The sequence below is a fragment of the Cervus canadensis genome, chromosome 20 (assembly GCF_019320065.1).
Source record: "Cervus canadensis isolate Bull #8, Minnesota chromosome 20, ASM1932006v1, whole genome shotgun sequence".
Taxonomy (NCBI): domain Eukaryota; kingdom Metazoa; phylum Chordata; class Mammalia; order Artiodactyla; family Cervidae; genus Cervus; species Cervus canadensis.
The window spans coordinates 60,195,372-60,212,708 of NC_057405.1; the positions used below are offsets into that span (position 1 = coordinate 60,195,372).

At 39.3% G+C, this 17,337-nt stretch overlaps 1 protein-coding gene across 3 annotated transcripts in view; it reads right to left on the reverse strand.

The window, feature by feature from the left end:
- Positions 1-2,727: 2,727 nt before the first annotated feature.
- The window catches only part of LAMA4 (laminin subunit alpha 4), a 140,789-nt gene continuing 126,179 nt past the window's right edge, over positions 2,728-17,337 (reverse strand). For all 3 annotated transcript variants that reach the window (XM_043439282.1, XM_043439283.1, XM_043439284.1), the window contains 8 exons: positions 16,028-16,215; positions 13,597-13,786; positions 12,588-12,743; positions 10,886-11,045; positions 9,037-9,167; positions 7,920-8,013; positions 7,325-7,444; positions 2,728-3,167 (listed from right to left, as the gene is read on the reverse strand). In XM_043439282.1, the coding sequence (XP_043295217.1) occupies positions 3,022-3,167; positions 7,325-7,444; positions 7,920-8,013; positions 9,037-9,167; positions 10,886-11,045; positions 12,588-12,743; positions 13,597-13,786; positions 16,028-16,215 (1,185 nt within the window). In that variant the 3' untranslated portion in view covers positions 2,728-3,021. The remainder of the gene's footprint in view (positions 3,168-7,324; positions 7,445-7,919; positions 8,014-9,036; positions 9,168-10,885; positions 11,046-12,587; positions 12,744-13,596; positions 13,787-16,027; positions 16,216-17,337) is intronic.

Genomic DNA, 17,337 nt, shown 5'->3' on the forward strand with positions numbered 1-17,337 from the left:
GCTTCATGCCTCAGTGTGGTGAACCTGAACTGTGTATTTACTGCTTTATGGTCTTAGTTGAAGTCTGTATTCACCGAATAAGGTAAGCAAAGACCCTACTTAACACCCTGTACTGCCATGTTATGTACAAGGAAATAGGGCCCAGGGAACAGAAATAGCTCAGTGTCTTCTGAGATGCCCCCTTACAAACTGTGAGTGCAGAACTGAGGTGGTTCTTAACGGACAAAAGGTGTGTGTGTGGGGGCTAAGTTGCTTCAGTCATGTCTGGCTCTTTGCGACCCTATGGACTGTAGGTGGATGTATGTTGTATGTTTATAGAATGAGAAGTGTGTGTCTGTAAATGTGTATGGTAAGGACTTAAACCCATACTTCTAGATGAGATCACTTGTGCTTCAGCTTTTATTGCTGTGTGCTTGATACTTTGTGCTTTGCAAGTCAGTTTCATGAGAAAATGTTCAGTTGTTGGAACTCATCTTTTCACACCACTTGATAACGGGATGTTGCTTCACTGTAAAGCTGTTGGAGGGTGCCCTCTCCCAATCAGCTGTGGCCATGAGATAAGGACGGTAAGGTACAGGCCGGAATAGGGCTGCTCCTTCAAACTGGGGCTATGGGAGGCCTCATTTTGAAGGTGCTTTGAACAGGCAGGGGTCATGAATGACAACCAGTCAGAATTACTCTAAACATCCATCCATGTTTTTCTGTATGAAGTTCCAATATACTATGATTAACTAAAAGAAAGGACAACTCCCTAGATGGAAGTTGAGAGAAGACAGGCTCCCATCTAAGAACTGAATCAAGCTTTTATAAATGGTAAACTCAAAAGTTTCTGAATGTCATTGTGTGGTTGTTAACCAGGTCAGCAGATAGGGGGTCAGTAGATTTCTTCTTTGCCGAGCATAAGTGTGAAATACTAACTGCAAAGAAGTGGCCTTGTAATTGTAGAGAAGACATTAAATAGAAGAATTTTTGTGGTTCTGGTCTGCATACATGTGAGTCTGTGTACACACCAGCTGGAGCTACTGGAGGTCCAGCCAGTCTGCAGCTTGGCTGGTGGAGTTGACTTTGGGCCACTGCTGAGAATGAAGGGACAGAAGGGCCCTCTAGGATGTCTCAGGAAAATTTTGGGAAAAGAAAATGGCAGGGTGTTTCAGAGCTACTGCCTTCTGCTTGGATCTAGTGTAGGAAATACTATGAGGGCTTAGTGTGTTTGAAGCATTGGTTCAACCTATACTAGTTAAGGCCCTACTGGATTCAGAGTCTTTAGCCCAGAAACTGCATTAGCTCAGAACCCCTTAGCTTTCAGAAGGTTTTGTTTGGTCTGCCTAGCGTTTTTGTCATTTTAATTGCTGTTGTTTTTAGTTACTAACTGAAAAATCAGGCCATTTCAAGCCCCTCAAATTTCACATTTCCATCTTCTTTTGGAAACTCTGGCCCTTTAAGACTTGTGTTCTTTTATGGTAATAATTGGCCGGGTACCTGCTGCCCTTCTAATGAGCCATGGCAAGTGCCCTTTTGATTTTCTGTCAGACCCAACCAACTTCACTCTTATGATATCTTTCTGGCTTGGTAGGTGGTTGAGTTTGTGACTCCAGCTTTGGAGACCAGCTGAGGGTTAGCCCGATGGCAGACAGTCCCCTGGAGGCAAGAAGGAAGGGGACACTCAGGCTGGCTCTGGAGGTAGGCAGCAGTCCTGGTTCCGATTCTGGCTCCTCAGTCTAGCTGAATGACAGCTGGCATGTCATTTAACAGTTCTACATCTCAGGTTTCTCATCTGCACATGCTGCCTTGTAGGATGTGTGATGATCAAGTGAAACCTACTTCAGTTTACCTTATTGTGAGGCTGGCGCTTAGTAAGTCCTCTATGAGTAGATATTCGCTATTTTCCCTGATCATCATCATCATTATTAATGTATCAGAGACATGAGGGTAGGAGGGGAATGTAAATAATTACATATATATATGTAAGAGATTATTTTATTTCCTTAGTAATTCCTCAAAACATTTTATACTTCCTCCCCATACCCCCAGTTACTCCTGTTACATACCTTCAGTCCTGTTGATATGAGGGCCTATTTTCTCATTTTGTCTTCAACGCTGATTTTCTTTCCATGTATAATTCTTTTATTTCAGTTTCTATATTTTAATATCCTATCAGCTAGTAAAGCCAATTTTTCCTTTTCAAGATTTTATTAATATATATACCTTAAAATGATTATAACATTTTATAAATAAGACTATTTGTGTTGCAGGTATGTGGGGAAAAAACTTTTAATAAAAGGACTTTTATACATTTGAGTGGATGCATGATTTTGTCTAACTCTTTGCCACATAATGTCCTTCATGATTCCTACAAAATGCACTGTAACAATATCCTACAAGAACCTCTCCTCACACAATTTTATTTTTCTTTTAAGGAAGTAAGGGGAAAAAAGTAAGCATTTATTCGATTGAGGCATTCTTTTTTTTTTTCTTATCTGGAAACAAATTACCATTCTGATAATTTGTTAGAAATTTATTTATTAAACCTTGATAAGCCTAAAATATTTTTGCTATCCTGATAGACCAAAGTGGTAAAAGCAAATCTGATCATCTAATTTTAGGCAGTAAATCTTTTCAGGATAAAGGAAGTATACTAAAGACAGTTTGGTTTAAGTTGAATGTTATCATCCCTAAATGAAAGAGGAATCTGAGGATCTAGCCACACTTTAAAAATATGTGCCAGTGTTTATTTAGAATCCCTTCTCTTTTATTAGAAACAGGAACAGGAATTTCACCAGCAGGAAGTTATAAAATACAGGTAAGTTTAATGCTCCTTTGACTGTTATCCATGGCAGACATTTTGGAACCAAGGTAAGAATCCAAGTAAGAAATAATAAACATCCAGTCCCTGATGACTCACTGAAGTCCTGCTCAACTAGATGAAAGCTTCTACTGAGAGGAAGAACCGCCACACCTCCTGGCTGGCCTTGTATTTCTTTCAGTGCTCTAAAGAACTTTGTGTTGGATAGCTCTGCTGCGTCAGGCTGCTGGACAGGAGTTGATGCTCACGGCACCGCTGACCAGGGCTGCTTTACTGAAGCTCACCGGGCGCCCGTCAATCACGAAGTGACGGATGCAGCCTGTGAAGGGCCTGCCAGGGGCCAAGCGTGGTGTCAGTAGAGACTCTGGAAAAAGAAATGAACACCGAGTTTGCAATCAAGGCATCCCAAGCCCAAATACTACTTGGTGGCAAAAACATACATCATAACCACTTACATTATCAAGATGATTTACATGTCAAAGATGGAATATAGTAATTTTTTTTAGGAACATTATCTGCTTTTGAAATAATATGCACATGTAGTAATTTTAAAGTTTTGAGTATAATTCAGCTGTGTAATTATCACTGAAATTTACCACTGAGAAGTAAACTCTCAGCAGTGAATTTTCAGGATTTGCTTATGCTTTTTAGAGTTAATTTCACCTGGGCCTCACTTATTTTGTATGATTTACTCAGACAGAAGAAAGAAAATTCAGCTTCTAAATTCTTCTTGGAATTGGTTAATGTTTCTGTTTAATTCGTATCATTACCCTTCATCCTTAATCCTCCACATTTTTGCCAAGCTCATAAAATATAATGAGGAAATAATGAATTCAAATAAACTAAATTTTAATTTTCCTGAGCTCTCAGGGTTTAAGAACTATAAATAGGATAAAGATAACTAGCCAAGTCTTTGTGTGGGTACAGGTGCCCTGGGGTATGCCAGAGGAACTTTCTCCCCTTATCTTAATTAGAGATCTGGAAGAAGCCTTGTGCTTATTAATTGTACAGACACAATTAAATGTGTTGAAATGATAGAAGCAATATAATTTAAAGCAATTTAGGGAGCTTAGGAATATCATGAAATTAAAATACATTTAGTCAAAGTTTATTATTATGTACAAAATAGCTATGTGAACAGTGAGAGAAAAACATGGAAAATACTCAGTAATCAGTAACTTGGGAAAGAACATAAAAAAGGACAGCAAGTTAAATACCATCAAGGGGCTGTAATAAGTTTTCTAAGCAATGTAGATTAAGAATGCAGAAGCTTTGTTTATTGAAAATAAATCATGGAAATAGCATTTCATATTTAGAATGATAAGCATCAAGTTTTAGATTTGGAAGGGGCCTAAGAGATCAATTCCCCTTGTCTCTAGTGTGACTTATTGTCCTTCAAGACTGTACAGTGTATGTATGTCATCAGAATAAAGAGTGAACAGGAAAGAATATAAAGGGTAAAACATCCCTTTCTTCTGTTCATTTTAGATACTAGTTTTAGAACATGGATTTTGAATCTACCCAGGCTTACCACTGTTTGGTTCATGGGGGACAAATTCTAGAGGAAACAGTTCATATAGAAATTATGGTTTGCATAATTCACTATACAATTTATTACAGTGGTGGCAAAGTGCCCCAGAACCCTAAGTAATTGATTAATAAAATCAACACATGATTTCAAGAGCAAACATTCCTCAGGTTGAAAGCTTGACTATATACAGAATAATGCAAGATTTTCAGCAGAGGAATGAATAGTTGCTAACTCAAAAACTTCTAATTTTGATTTTTAAATGATCATACAATAAAGTTGAATTTTCTGATACAAAGTTCATGAATTTCAATGCATTAACTCTTTGTTGATAGAAATAGTGTGTTACCAGAGCTCTGCCTGGTATAAGAGAGCTGGTTGGGATTCTAAGATTTCAGTGCATACAGTGGTTTCATTTATGCCTAATTTCCTTTAGTTATTCTTTTTCATGCCCCAGTTTCTGATGTGATTTTAGTGGAGCTAATCTTGAACAGCTCAAAAATTATGTAATTAATGATGTTCATCTTAAATTATACTTTTTTTTGTCCTAGACTTGCTGCATGATCTGTAGATGGAATTAAAAGCTGCAGTGGTGCAGAGGGCTGGTGGGTAGGCCTCACTGGCCTTGCTTGTTCCTATGTGCTGGCTCATTAGCTCAAATTTGCTCTTCAGGATATGTCTCAGGCAGAGTTTGGCTTCAGGTACATCCTGCCCAGCCAGTCTGTGGAGCAAGTCTTGTAGTGAGAGATGGTGGTAGTGTGTCATGCTGGAATGAGACTCAAAAATACAGAAATGAGAGGGAGAAACATGTCTGAATGATACAGTAAGCACTCTGGGTGCAAAGTAAAGAACAAATGCTGTAACTTCCGTGAGGGAGGGCCATGCTTGTTGGGTCCATCTCCTGGAGCCTAGCACAGTGCTTAATAGACACTCAGTATCCCAGGTGGAGCAAGAGGTAAAGAACCTCCTGCAATGCAGGAGACATAAGAGATGCAGGTTTGATCCCTGGGTCAGGAAGATCTTCTGGAGAAGGGAATGGTAACCCACTCCAGTATTCTTGTCTGGAGAATCCTCATGGACAGAGGACCCTGGCGGGCTACAGTCTATTGGGTCACAAAGAGTTGGACACGACTGAAGTGACAGCATGTATACGTTTGCTGTGTGATGAAGTCATGCTCTCTGGAAGCAAGGAGTATGCTATTTAGCTTCAACAATATTCTGCAGTGAGTGCCATAAAAGTGATATTCAGGGTGGGGTGGGGTGGGGCATGTGTGTAAGAAGTATGAGCTGAATCCTCAAGGTCAATAGGAGTTAAGTTGGTGGAGAAGTGGGAGAAGCAAGAAAGAAGAACATTTTCTAGAAATTGAGGCCTTGTGCTCTTGTGTGAAGGCCTGGAGCAAAGTTCACTACTGAACATTCAGAGAACTGCAAGCCCCAGAAGGCAGGGGGAGGCCCTAGGCGCAAAGGGGCAAAGAGGGGAGAGAGAATCAGGACCTTGCATGCTGGGCTGACTTCGATCCTGTAGGCCTCTGGGAACCTGCAATATTTTAAACTATGTTGTGATCTCCAGGAAGAAAGCAATGTGCAGAAATGGAAGGACTGACAGGATCCATCTTCCGCACTGTACCTGCATGAAGTGCAATGTGGTCTTTGCCAGTATTTCAGAACTGAAGCCTGGAGCAGGAGGAGAGGACTAAGGAATGGAGACAGGAGTGGATAATAGAAGTAAAGGAGAAAGATTGCTTTTGGAGGGTCTCCTATTTCATCAGTGAGTTGTTACTGTCTATACTGGCATTTTTAAAAATCCACATTACAAAGCAGAGGACTGCTTAGTTGGTACTATTTTGTGAGTACCTAAGACTGGATGCTTAATGTTTCTCACTCTGTTGGTTAAAGCATTATTTGCCTTTACATGGGTCAGTCTAAAATAGTATAGTTAGGATGCTAGGAAAAACTAGGTTAAGTTTTTCCTTTAAATCTTCACCAAATTCCAGTTGTAAAAGCTTGATTTTTCCCTCATGCTACATTTATCATTCAGTTTTCCCAAGTGAATGAAGTGTGTGAAATAAACACTTTCAACAAAAGGTCATGGTCCCTGCTTTAGAGGCTTAAAGTAATTGTGGGGGGTCCATAAGTGCCCCATCACCATCCGGGACTATCCACCATTCTTGGCAGATGACAGCACTGGTGTTACTGATGATGTTTACAGAACTGCAGCTGGGAACCTCTCTTAGGGAATGTCACTATGTAGGAACAACAGAACTTATGGTCTGCAGCTGTTTTCACGTTTCACACCAGTCCTGGACAGGAAGAACTGCGTATTCTCTCTTAATGTGGAAGAGGAGCAATTGTCACCAAACTTTTAGTCTTCTAAGGTTCTCAGATCCTACAGCAGCAATAGCAAATGAGTTTTCTTTGTGTAAGAAAGAAAACAGAGTGTGTTTTGCTGTGTGTATGTGAGAGACGTGTGTAAAGAGAAGAGAAAAAATTAAGCAGCTACAGCAGAGGGACAGTAGTACCTACTGTTTAGAATGCTGCATGTAGTTCTACCCGGTATTTTGTTTTGATCCTTGGATGTGCTGTGTGCTTAGTAATCATCAGTATACATTTTCCTATGAAAGGATGTGTGTGTGCTCAGTCGCTCAGTCATGTCCGACTCTTTGTGACCCCAGGGACTGTATCCTTCAGGCTCCTCTGTCCCTGGAATTTTCCAGGCAAGAACACTGGAGAAGGTTGCCAATTCCTACTCCAGGGGATCTTCCTGACCCAGGAATTGAACTCACATCTCTTGTTATCTCCTGCACTGGCAGGCAAATTATTTACCACTGCACACCTGGAAAAGTCCCCTATGAAAGGATATTGTATATAAAATTCTTGGAGTTACTAGGTGAATTATAAAAACACATAGCTCAACTCTTAATACTGTAATAACACTTATGAGATTTTAAGTGTTCTTTTGGATTTGGAAACTCGTCACTTTAAATAACTCTTACCTGGAACACCTCCAACAAACACAGGCTCCCTGTGATCAACTGGTTTTGGATTTAGGGGTCCAACCACGTGGTTCACTTCAGAGTCTACATCCAACTGAACCACATTTGAATCTCTAATAACTGAAATACAGGGAAAAGAGTGGTCATAAGTGATATTGAGGTGATTAATTTTCACATGAAAGGGAATAATTTATTACAGCAATAGCTTTTATTTATTCCAGAATAAACCATACACTTCCCTCTAATCACTGAAAACATCAATGTCTAACCAATCACTAAAATTTTCCTTTGAAAGGCAGAATATTTAGAATACTCTTTCTGATACTTTTTCTTTGCTTTATAAATAATTCATTATTTAAACAATTCCATAAGACTATTCTGGCAGCATTAATATTTTCAAATCACATGTGGATTCAATATATGCATTTTAGTATATTAACATTTGATTCTCTTTTCTTGACTACTTTTAGACTATCAGTTATTACATATTCTGTCATATAAGTTATATAGACTAAGTTCTTTCAAGTCAGCATGTCAGAGGTGGGTGTATAGGCTCACTTTATCAGGGAAATCCAGGACACGCAGCTTTCCTCACCTGTAATTCTGTGCCATCTGCCATCACAGAGACTCTGCTTGGGTGTCACTGAGGTGGAAAAGTCTCTGATGCCATTGTTGACTTTCACTATGACCTGCAAAAGACAGGGCACATTGTGGAATTTCATTTCATTTCTCCTCATTGAGATAAGATGAGATTTCTTACATTTACCACAGGGAAGCAAAACTTTGAACATCCAGATATTAGCTTTGCAATTTGAACACAAGGGGTCACTCTTCAGTAGATTAGCGAAAATGTGTTCCTCAGAAAGAGAACAAAATAGAGACACCAGAGAGAAGAGGGGGCAGAGGAACAACAGTAAGATAGCAATGAACTCCTTTAAAGATGGAATGTGCTGTACAAGGCAGGCAGAGGTACTGATGAAGAGCGTGGACTAGAGCCGACTGCCTGGGCTCATACTCCAGCACACCCGCTTCCCTCGCTCTGTGCCACGTTTTCTCATTTGCAAAATAAGAGTGATAACTGTAATACTTACTTCACAGAGTTACTGGGACTAAATGAGTTAATCCATATAAAGCATTTAGTAACTGACACACAGTAAGCACCATATAAGGATTTGTTTTCATTGTTATATGGTTTCATAGAATATACTGGAACTCAAATGAAAATCAATTATGTTACATTAGGGACATTGATGAAAATATGCTTCATATTTATTTGAATACTCTCATGAATGTTCTTTAGTATTATTTAAGGATCAAAGTGGTGTTTAATTATAACAATTTTTTTTTATTTTTAGCAGGTGAAAAGAATGTATGTATGGTATGCATACATATTACAGACAGATGAATGTTTGCTGCTTCCATTTGTTGTAAAAAATTCCTCTTCTTATTCTTTTATTAAAACCTTTTAATTATTGATTTTTTGGCTTTGTCACAATTTCATGGCTCTTTGCTCTAATCAAATCAATTCCCAACATATGAATCTGAATCCAAATATTGCCTGCATTTAAATTTTATGTTATAGCTTCCCTGTTGTTTGTTTTTCCCCTCAGTTAGGAAAGATCGATGAAATATTCTGTGAAATAAAACTGCTTCAGATCTAGAATACAAGGTCAGAGAAGACAGACTTGTTAAAACTATTTTTAACACACTACCTGCCCATTTTTCATGTGGACATTTAGGTATTCCCCATTGACACTGTGGCCGTGAACAAGGGTTCCAGAACTGCTTCTGGGACGGACTTCAAATGCAATCTCAAACTTCAATCCAATATTAAAAGACTCATCTGTGGAGAGAAATACTATTAGTTCTCAAGAACAGCAACCTAAATTTTGTAACCATGGCATGATTTTGTAATTGCATATTTTTGCATCTCTTTTGGAAAATTTGACTCATTTTTCAGTAGATAAGTAGAAAGTGTCATTTTCCACGTCAAACACGCTGGAAAGCTCTGAGCGGGTCTGAGATAACTAGTATACCATCCCTGTTGTGGAGTGCGGGGTGGAAACAGCATGCTGAAAATACGTCAGGGCTATGGGAGCTCAGGTGAGGAAAAATTGGTTCCAACTAGCAGGACTATTTATTACTTCAAAAGTGAGAAGCAGGAAAGAGCTAACTAGGAAGAACTGGTCTGAACCCAAGTGCAGAGGCTGGGACGTCTGGAAAGCACGGCAGAGGCCAGTGGGGCTGGACCGTGCCCTGCGAGTGAGGGTGAGGAAGGGTAAGTAGGGAAGGCCAGCAGGAGCCACACGGGGAAGGGCTCCAGGGCTCCAGTAGGAAGACAGACTTTATACTGCAGACATTGAGCAAGGGAGCTGACTTCATCAGATCTGTATTTAAAATAATTCTTAAAAAAGATCACTGGAGCCAGTGCTGTAGAACATTTGGGAGGAAAGAGAAAGAACAGCAAAAGCGGTTAGGAGCTGTTTTTGCAGTGATGCAAGAAAAAGAATTCTTCTTAAGAATAGCTGTGTTCACTCTAAGAGACTCACTGCAAAGCTGGGCATCTTAATAATGTTCACTTCACGCATCTTTTTATAGGTCACTTTTTAAAGTTTTCCTGCTATTAATGCTTACTGAGAACATAAACTGTGCAGGTTGCTATGCTTTTCAGGCTGTCAAAATCTTTCAGTTCTTTTCACTGAAATTCAATGAAAGGCAGAGGAATGTGCCTGTCGCTGTTTTCGTAGGGATAAAGGAGGAGGAAGGAAAGTAAAATCGTGAACTAGACAAAGAGGAAATATTGCCTCCGGTTATTCTGTTGGACATGGGGAAGGTTTAAGAAGGGATAACTGGCTGCACTGTAAGGTCTTTATTCAGGGCATGTTGAAAGCAGGAACATTCTCCTGTCTTCTTTCTCAGCACCTGTTCTGGTACCCTCCTCACACCTAATGGTTGCTCTATAGAATGCTGTTGGAATGGACTGGATGGTGATTGTGTGTAGTCTGTTTAGGATTTTATTTCCTTATTTTTAGAACTATTATGTTCCATCACTTGGCACACGGACTGTCATACCAGAGGCACATAATAAAAACTTTGTTGAGTGTGAGTAAGAGCTGAGAATAAAAATCCAGAAAGAAAATTTTTTAAGGATAGCTTTGTCTGCTGGAGTTGCTGGAGAGGGGAGGAAGTGGAACTTTCCTTAGTAGGAATAAGGGGTGCTGCTTAGAAGGAGCAGAGAAAAACCCAGTGTGTGAGGTAGCCGAAAGCCCACACAGGTTAGACCACGGTGCAGCACAGAAAGTCTAACGGAGCCAAGATGGTCCATCCCCAGAGGGATGGCAGCTGTGGAAGCACTGGCTGGGGAAAGCAAACAGGGGTTGGCATGGTCCCTGTGTCTATTTGGACAGCAGCAGAGGAGAAATGTGGTCCTTATGAAAAGTGACCAGTTTTCAAGGGCTGAGTTTGATATTCTGGTTTTTAACTTTGGGCCCAATATCCCTGTTAGCCATCTCCAGGAAAGAAGTATTTCATGATTTATGTTTTAACATAAGTCATTGTTACCTAGGACCACGTAACCTCCTTCTGTCGAGAAGTATGTTCCTGTTTCCATTGGACCTTCGAAACAAGGAGTCACGCTAAATGTCTGAGAAGCGGAGGTGATGGAGGCCCCATTGAGCTGAAGATTGCTGAGGCAGCCACTGAAGCTGTAGACCGAGTTTATCTGAGAGGAGAAGACATTTCTTAAAATCCATTTTCTCAACACTCACAGATACACCAGTGAAGGGATCTGTGTCCTGAGAGGAACCCAGTAATTTCTTGCCCTATTGGTTTTAGCTATCTGAATGATCAATCATTTTCTAGGCTGTTGCTTTTTAAGAGCTCTTTGAAGCTAGAATTCTGTATTAGATAATAACAGCCTACCATAATTAAGGTATAAAAATTTCAACATTTTTCACAGCAAGGTAAATTGCAGCTGTGGTTTTCAAACTGAATTCGAAATATTCTCATTTGTTTTTCTTTAAGAAAGACAGCTGTGCCCTAGATCACCTAATGCTGATGAGGGCTAGCAAAGAACTAAACTTTTAAATCTACCATGGTTAAATAAACAGTGGAGAATTTGCTTTATTGGCTTGTGTTTGAGCATTTATCATACCACAGGATGTGAAACACGGGCCACTTTAGATAACCGATTTCACAGTTTTAGAAATCTTTCTTTTAAAGAAGCTGTTATGGAATTGGGGCTACTCATCTAAAATCAAATTAAATATGAACATTTCCCCCCATTTTTGCTTTACACACACATATTAATGGATCTTTGTTGTTGTTGTTTAGTCATTAAGTTGTGTCTGACATTTTTGCGACCCTGTGGTCTGTAGCCTGCTAACTCCTCTGTCCATGGGATTTTCCAGGCAAGAATACTGGAGTGGGTTGACGTTTCCTTCTCCAGGGGATCTTTCTGACCCAGGGATCAAACCTGAATCTCCTGCATTGGCAGGCAGATTCTTTACCACTGAGCCACCAGGGAAGCCATTTAATGGATCTTAGAAGTGTATTCTTTGTGTTAAAGTCAAACCTGTATTTATATTAAAAATAAACTTAGTCCTTTGATGCATTCCTTTATTGCTAAATATTTTTGAAGATCCAATATCCTAAACATTTAAATTACAAAAGTAATGTTGTTTTCTTCTACCATATCCTCATGTCTCCCACATTTCCTTGTACAATTACAAATTGTGTGTGTGTGTGTGTGTGTGTGTGTAAGAAATGAAAATGAGATCATAGTTCACATAATGGCCTGAAAGTTTTTTTTTTCCACCCAATAATATAATGACTTCCTTTTTTTTTGGGTAATTTTTTTGGGGCTGTGCCATGCAGCTTGCAGGATCTTCGTTCCCTGGCCAGGGACTGAACCCAGGCCTGGGCAGTGAAAGCAGAGTCCTAACCACTGGAGCACCTGGGAATGCTCTTTTGGGTGTTCTTTAAGACTAAAAGCATGGGTACTTGCTGAACAAGCAAGCATCCCCTTGAGACATGACTTTGTATGACAGTTCATACCTTCATCTCACCTCTACCTTAGCATCAAAAGATCACTCTGGGCTTTGTGACGTCACAGGGAGGACAGACAACCATAAAACAGTACCCACTCATGTATCCCATCTCCAGCCAAAGACTTTTGCCAGTTTTCTAACCATAAAGCGAGGACTAGATTAAACAATCTTCCAGCTCTAAAGGTCGATGGCTCTACCCGACACACCTGGCTTACCTGGACATTTTTCACAGCCCTTCCAGGAGCCACACCTCCCAAATAAATAGGACCCCTGATTTTCCAGTCAGCTCCTGTAGGGGGAAGGCTTTCTTCTAAGACTCGAAGTCCATCAATTATCATTCGGCCGCTGCTCTTTTCCCGAATAAATATCACCTTGATGGAGAGAAGGACAACAGTGTATCTTTAGTACATCCAAAGCTTAGTGGAAAGGCTGTGTTGCTTCTCCTCTCAACTGTGCTATCATTTGCAGTGCTGCAGAGGTTCTTTAAAGAGTAGTCCTTTCACTGAAGGTCAGGAATTTGTCTCTTCTTTTAAAGCCTGATTTAAAGTTACAGGCTTAATCTCTGAATACAGCTTATGATTAGCAGAGTTCTCTGTCCCAGCTGGCAGCCCACATGCTCTCGCTCCTAAATTTAACTATAATTAATTGTAATGCAGCTGACATTGCTTATTTTCCCCACTATACACACACTGAATTGTTTTGATATTTGGGTTATTCTACCTGCTGTATCCTTTCTTTCTAGTAATGCAGCTGACATTGCTTACTTTTCCCACTATACACACACTGAATTGCTTTGATGTTTAGGTTATTCTACCTGTTGTATCCTTTCTTCCTAACACATTTACTCTATTTTGTACCTTCCATAGCTTAGTCTATGAGACACTCAGCAATCATAGAAAATTTAGAATATTATAGGCAGTGGAAAAAAACCCAGTCAAGTGAAAAATCCTTAGAAACCAAACTTCAGCTTATACTGGCCACCAATCTTTTGTTTAAAATAACTGCACTAAAAATATTTGATCTGTCAAAAAATTATACTCAGATTATATTTCTTTTAAAATAATAAGCTTCAAGATTTTTATAATAAATTAATGAAAGTTTCTGAAACTGAACTCTGAACATATAGCAACAGAATTTGTAAATGGATGTTTCTAGAGAAACCACTAGTGGGGTATTAGAATGGTGGACATTTGCTGATAATAATATTCTCTGCCTTCAACTTACATCATGCCACAATCCATCATTGTATTTCTCCTGGCTTCTAATCTTCAGTTTCTTGTGGCCAACATTAAACATGAAAACCAAGCGGCCATGGGCTAAAAACAGGGTCATGAAGTCATTCTCTTCTTGATCTGAGACATAGAAAATCATCCCATGGGAGGAACGTGTTTTCAGACGAATGGAAAACTGGGATCTGGTAAATGAGAAGGAAAAGCTTACCACTTGTCAAAGAAGACTGTGATCTCTAACTTTCCAAGACAATACAGTGTAAGGAAGAATAAAGCCATCTGATCTAATCCCAAGCAACGTTACTTCTAATTACACCTTATTATTATTAGTGAATATTGGGTAAGCACTGCTAATTCAAAAATGTAAATCCTTCTCCATTTCCTCATACAACAGGGATAAATTCCACATTCTTAAGAAAGTGTTGTTTCAGTAAATGCTGAAGAAAATGTGGAGAAAAGGGAACCCTCTGGCACTGCTGGTGGGAATGTAAACTGATACAGCCACTATGGAGAACAGTGTGGCGATTTCTTAAAAAACTAGGAATAAAACTACCATATGCATGCGTGCTAAGTCACTTCAGTAGTGTCTGACTCTTTGGAGACGCTATGGACTATACCCCACGGGGCTCCTCTGTCTGTGGGATTCTCCAGGCAAGAATACCGGCGTGCACTGACATGCCCTCCTCCAGGGGATCTTCCTGATCCGGGGATCAAACCCACACCTTTTCTGTCTCCTGCACTGGCAGGTGGGTTCTTTATCACTAGCGCCACCTCAGAGGCCCAAAACTACCATATGACCCAGCAATTCCACTGCTGGACATATGCCCTGAGAAAATCACAACCAGAAAAGACACCAGTACCCCAATGTTTATCGCAGCACTATTTACAATAGCCAGGACATGGAAGCAACCTAGATGTCCACTGACAGGTGAATAAAGAAGTTGTGGTACATATGTACAACTGAGTATTCCTCAGGCATAAAAAGATAAGAGTTCGAGTCAGTTCTAGTGAGGTGGATGAACCTAGAGCCTGTTACTACAGAATGAAGTAAGTCAGAGAAAAACAGTTTTCATAAAATCACACATACATATGGAATACTAGAAAAATGGTTTTGATGAACCTATTTGCAGGGCGGGAATAGAGACAGGGCAGACACAGAGAACAGACCTGTGGACACAGTGAGGGAAGGAGAGGGTGGGACCAACTGGGAGAGTACCATGGAAACGTATACCTTATCATATCTAAAATAGATAGCTAGTGGGAAGCTGCCATATAACACAGGGAGCTCAAACCAGAGATACCTAGAGGATTGCGATGGGGTGGGGGTGGGAGGGAGGTTCAAGAAGGAGGGGACATATATATAATTATGGCTGATTCACATTGTCGTATGGCAGAAACCGACACAACATTGTAAAGCAATTATCCTCCAATTAAAAATTTTTTTAAAAAAGTGTTGTTTCAGGAAAGGATAATATGTCTTGCTTTGAAAAAATGATTGCACTTAATGTAGTAAAAATCTTTATGCTAAGGAAGCTTTATGTAGACAAAATACTATACAGCCATTAATATGCACATACAAATTTGCATAGAAACAATATGATTTATGTACTATCTAAAATACACATTCAGTTTTCTCCCCATAAAAATTAATCAATGGATATCACATGCTATAAACAGCTACCAGAATGTGTAGAACTCATATAAACTTTCTAGAAATTCAGCTTTAGGCCACAGATAAGATACATTTATTAAGCTAATTTCCAGTTTGATTAACTCTGTATTTTTCCAGAAGAATACAAAATACTGATTCTGCCTATTAGGAAAATAGGAAATTAGGAGTTTCTTATTGAATCCACTGATGGTATGAATGTTTGAAAGAGCTAGATAAGAGTATCTGGGTGCTACATACTTTAAAAGAAATCTTAAATAATCCTAAATAACTTGGAGAGTTGTGAAACAATAGGAAGAGGTGATGAACTTTAGAGACAGCTTGAGGGTCAACAGAGACACAGTGCATTTGTATTTTTAGTGTCTTTCCTTATTAAACTTCCAGCAGTTCAGATGCATTCCCACTTACAGTCTGAAATCAATTTGTGTCAGAAAGGGAAGGTGACAGTAAGGTTAGATGATGAGTCATTTAAAATTTCCCCCATCTTCCTTTCTTTTATTGTCTTTTCTTTTTCATTAAGTACAGCAAACTCCTAGGACAGTGCTGTTATATGCACCTTACTTTTGGGAAGAAAGTCACAGAGAATGTTATTTATTGGGCAGTATGAATCATGTGCTATTTAGTATTTGTTTTGATGAAAAAAAGAACAAGACTAAAGCAGCACAGAAAAATTACAGGGAAACGAAGACCATATGGTAAGTAAGGATGAAGCCCAGCCATGGCATCAAGTTTCTAAACGGATAGTGTGTTACTTTACTTTTCACCAAAATCTCCTTTTAGGTGTTCAAACTCTTGACGGCTGTTGGCTGTCCCTCCGTACTGATAGGCGTGCTCTATCGCTCTAGGGCTGTTGGAAAGCTGGCAGTGTGAGTCTCTTGGAACATTCCTCTCCAGGAATTTCAGGCCAACAGGATCCCACGAAGGAGCATCTTTACTTTTCTCTCCCTGTAAGAGTAGGAAATGACTCATTTAAGGGATAAAACTGACATACTAGTAGCAAAAATTCACTTTTAATTTTTTATCATTAACAATGATCATTAAATAATTAAAGTGTATATTTTTTGTACATATTCCACTCGTAAAATATCAGACCTCTCCATTCCTCTACTACCATAGCAAATGCCAGCAATAGCTGCAGCAGTAACAGACGACAACAGAGTATGTTAACAAACCCCAAATTCCCATTCACAGTCTGGAAACAATTTGTATACTGAACCTATAGAGACAAGTGCTCTGAGATTAAATTAAATGCACACTTTAATAAATAGTGGAAAATGAAAAAATTGGCAATAAAGACCCCTGAGAGACTCAATAAATAAAATCCTCATATCATATGTAACAATACCACTTGAATACACATATTATTATTTATATATCCTGCATAAAAAGTTAAATACTTAGTAACATCTTCAAAATATTTTTTTAAGAATGTTTTGGGTGATAAGATATGTAGCAAACTTAGGTGACAGGATACAGAATGATTTTAAAAAATTACTTTGTGCTCTTAAAATTGCACTATTGATTTTAAAATTTACAGTTATGAAACTACAGACTAATATTTAATGGTTATTTAGTCAATTTCTGAAGCAAAAGTAAATGCAAGTAAATCTGAAGATTCAGTCATTTACTCATTTATTCAAGCAAATGTTTACTGAGTACCTAATAGGTAGGAGTGAAGAAGAAAAAGAAAACCAATGTTTCTGTGTGCCTTCAGCAGGCAGTGTGTGGTGGGGAACAGAAAGGTGAGTGACATGGTTCCTGTTTTTCAAGGACTGAAAATTGATTTGGTTTTTAAACAACAAATTGGAAGATAGTTGGAGCTGGATAGGAAGGGCCTTAGATGACTTGGTAAAGGATGGGGTTTTGTATTTTAGGTGATGAGAAGCACCACAGGTCTGAAAAGCAGGGAGTGGCCTGATCTGATCCACTTGGGAAGAAATCTTGCAATAAAGTAAGGACGGAGAAAGAGGAAATGTTTGGAGCTAGGGAGAGCTGGAGAACACAGCGAGTCAGGTTGAGACGCAGGATCAGAGGAGAGAGGACAATTTCTGGTTCAGGATTGTAGAA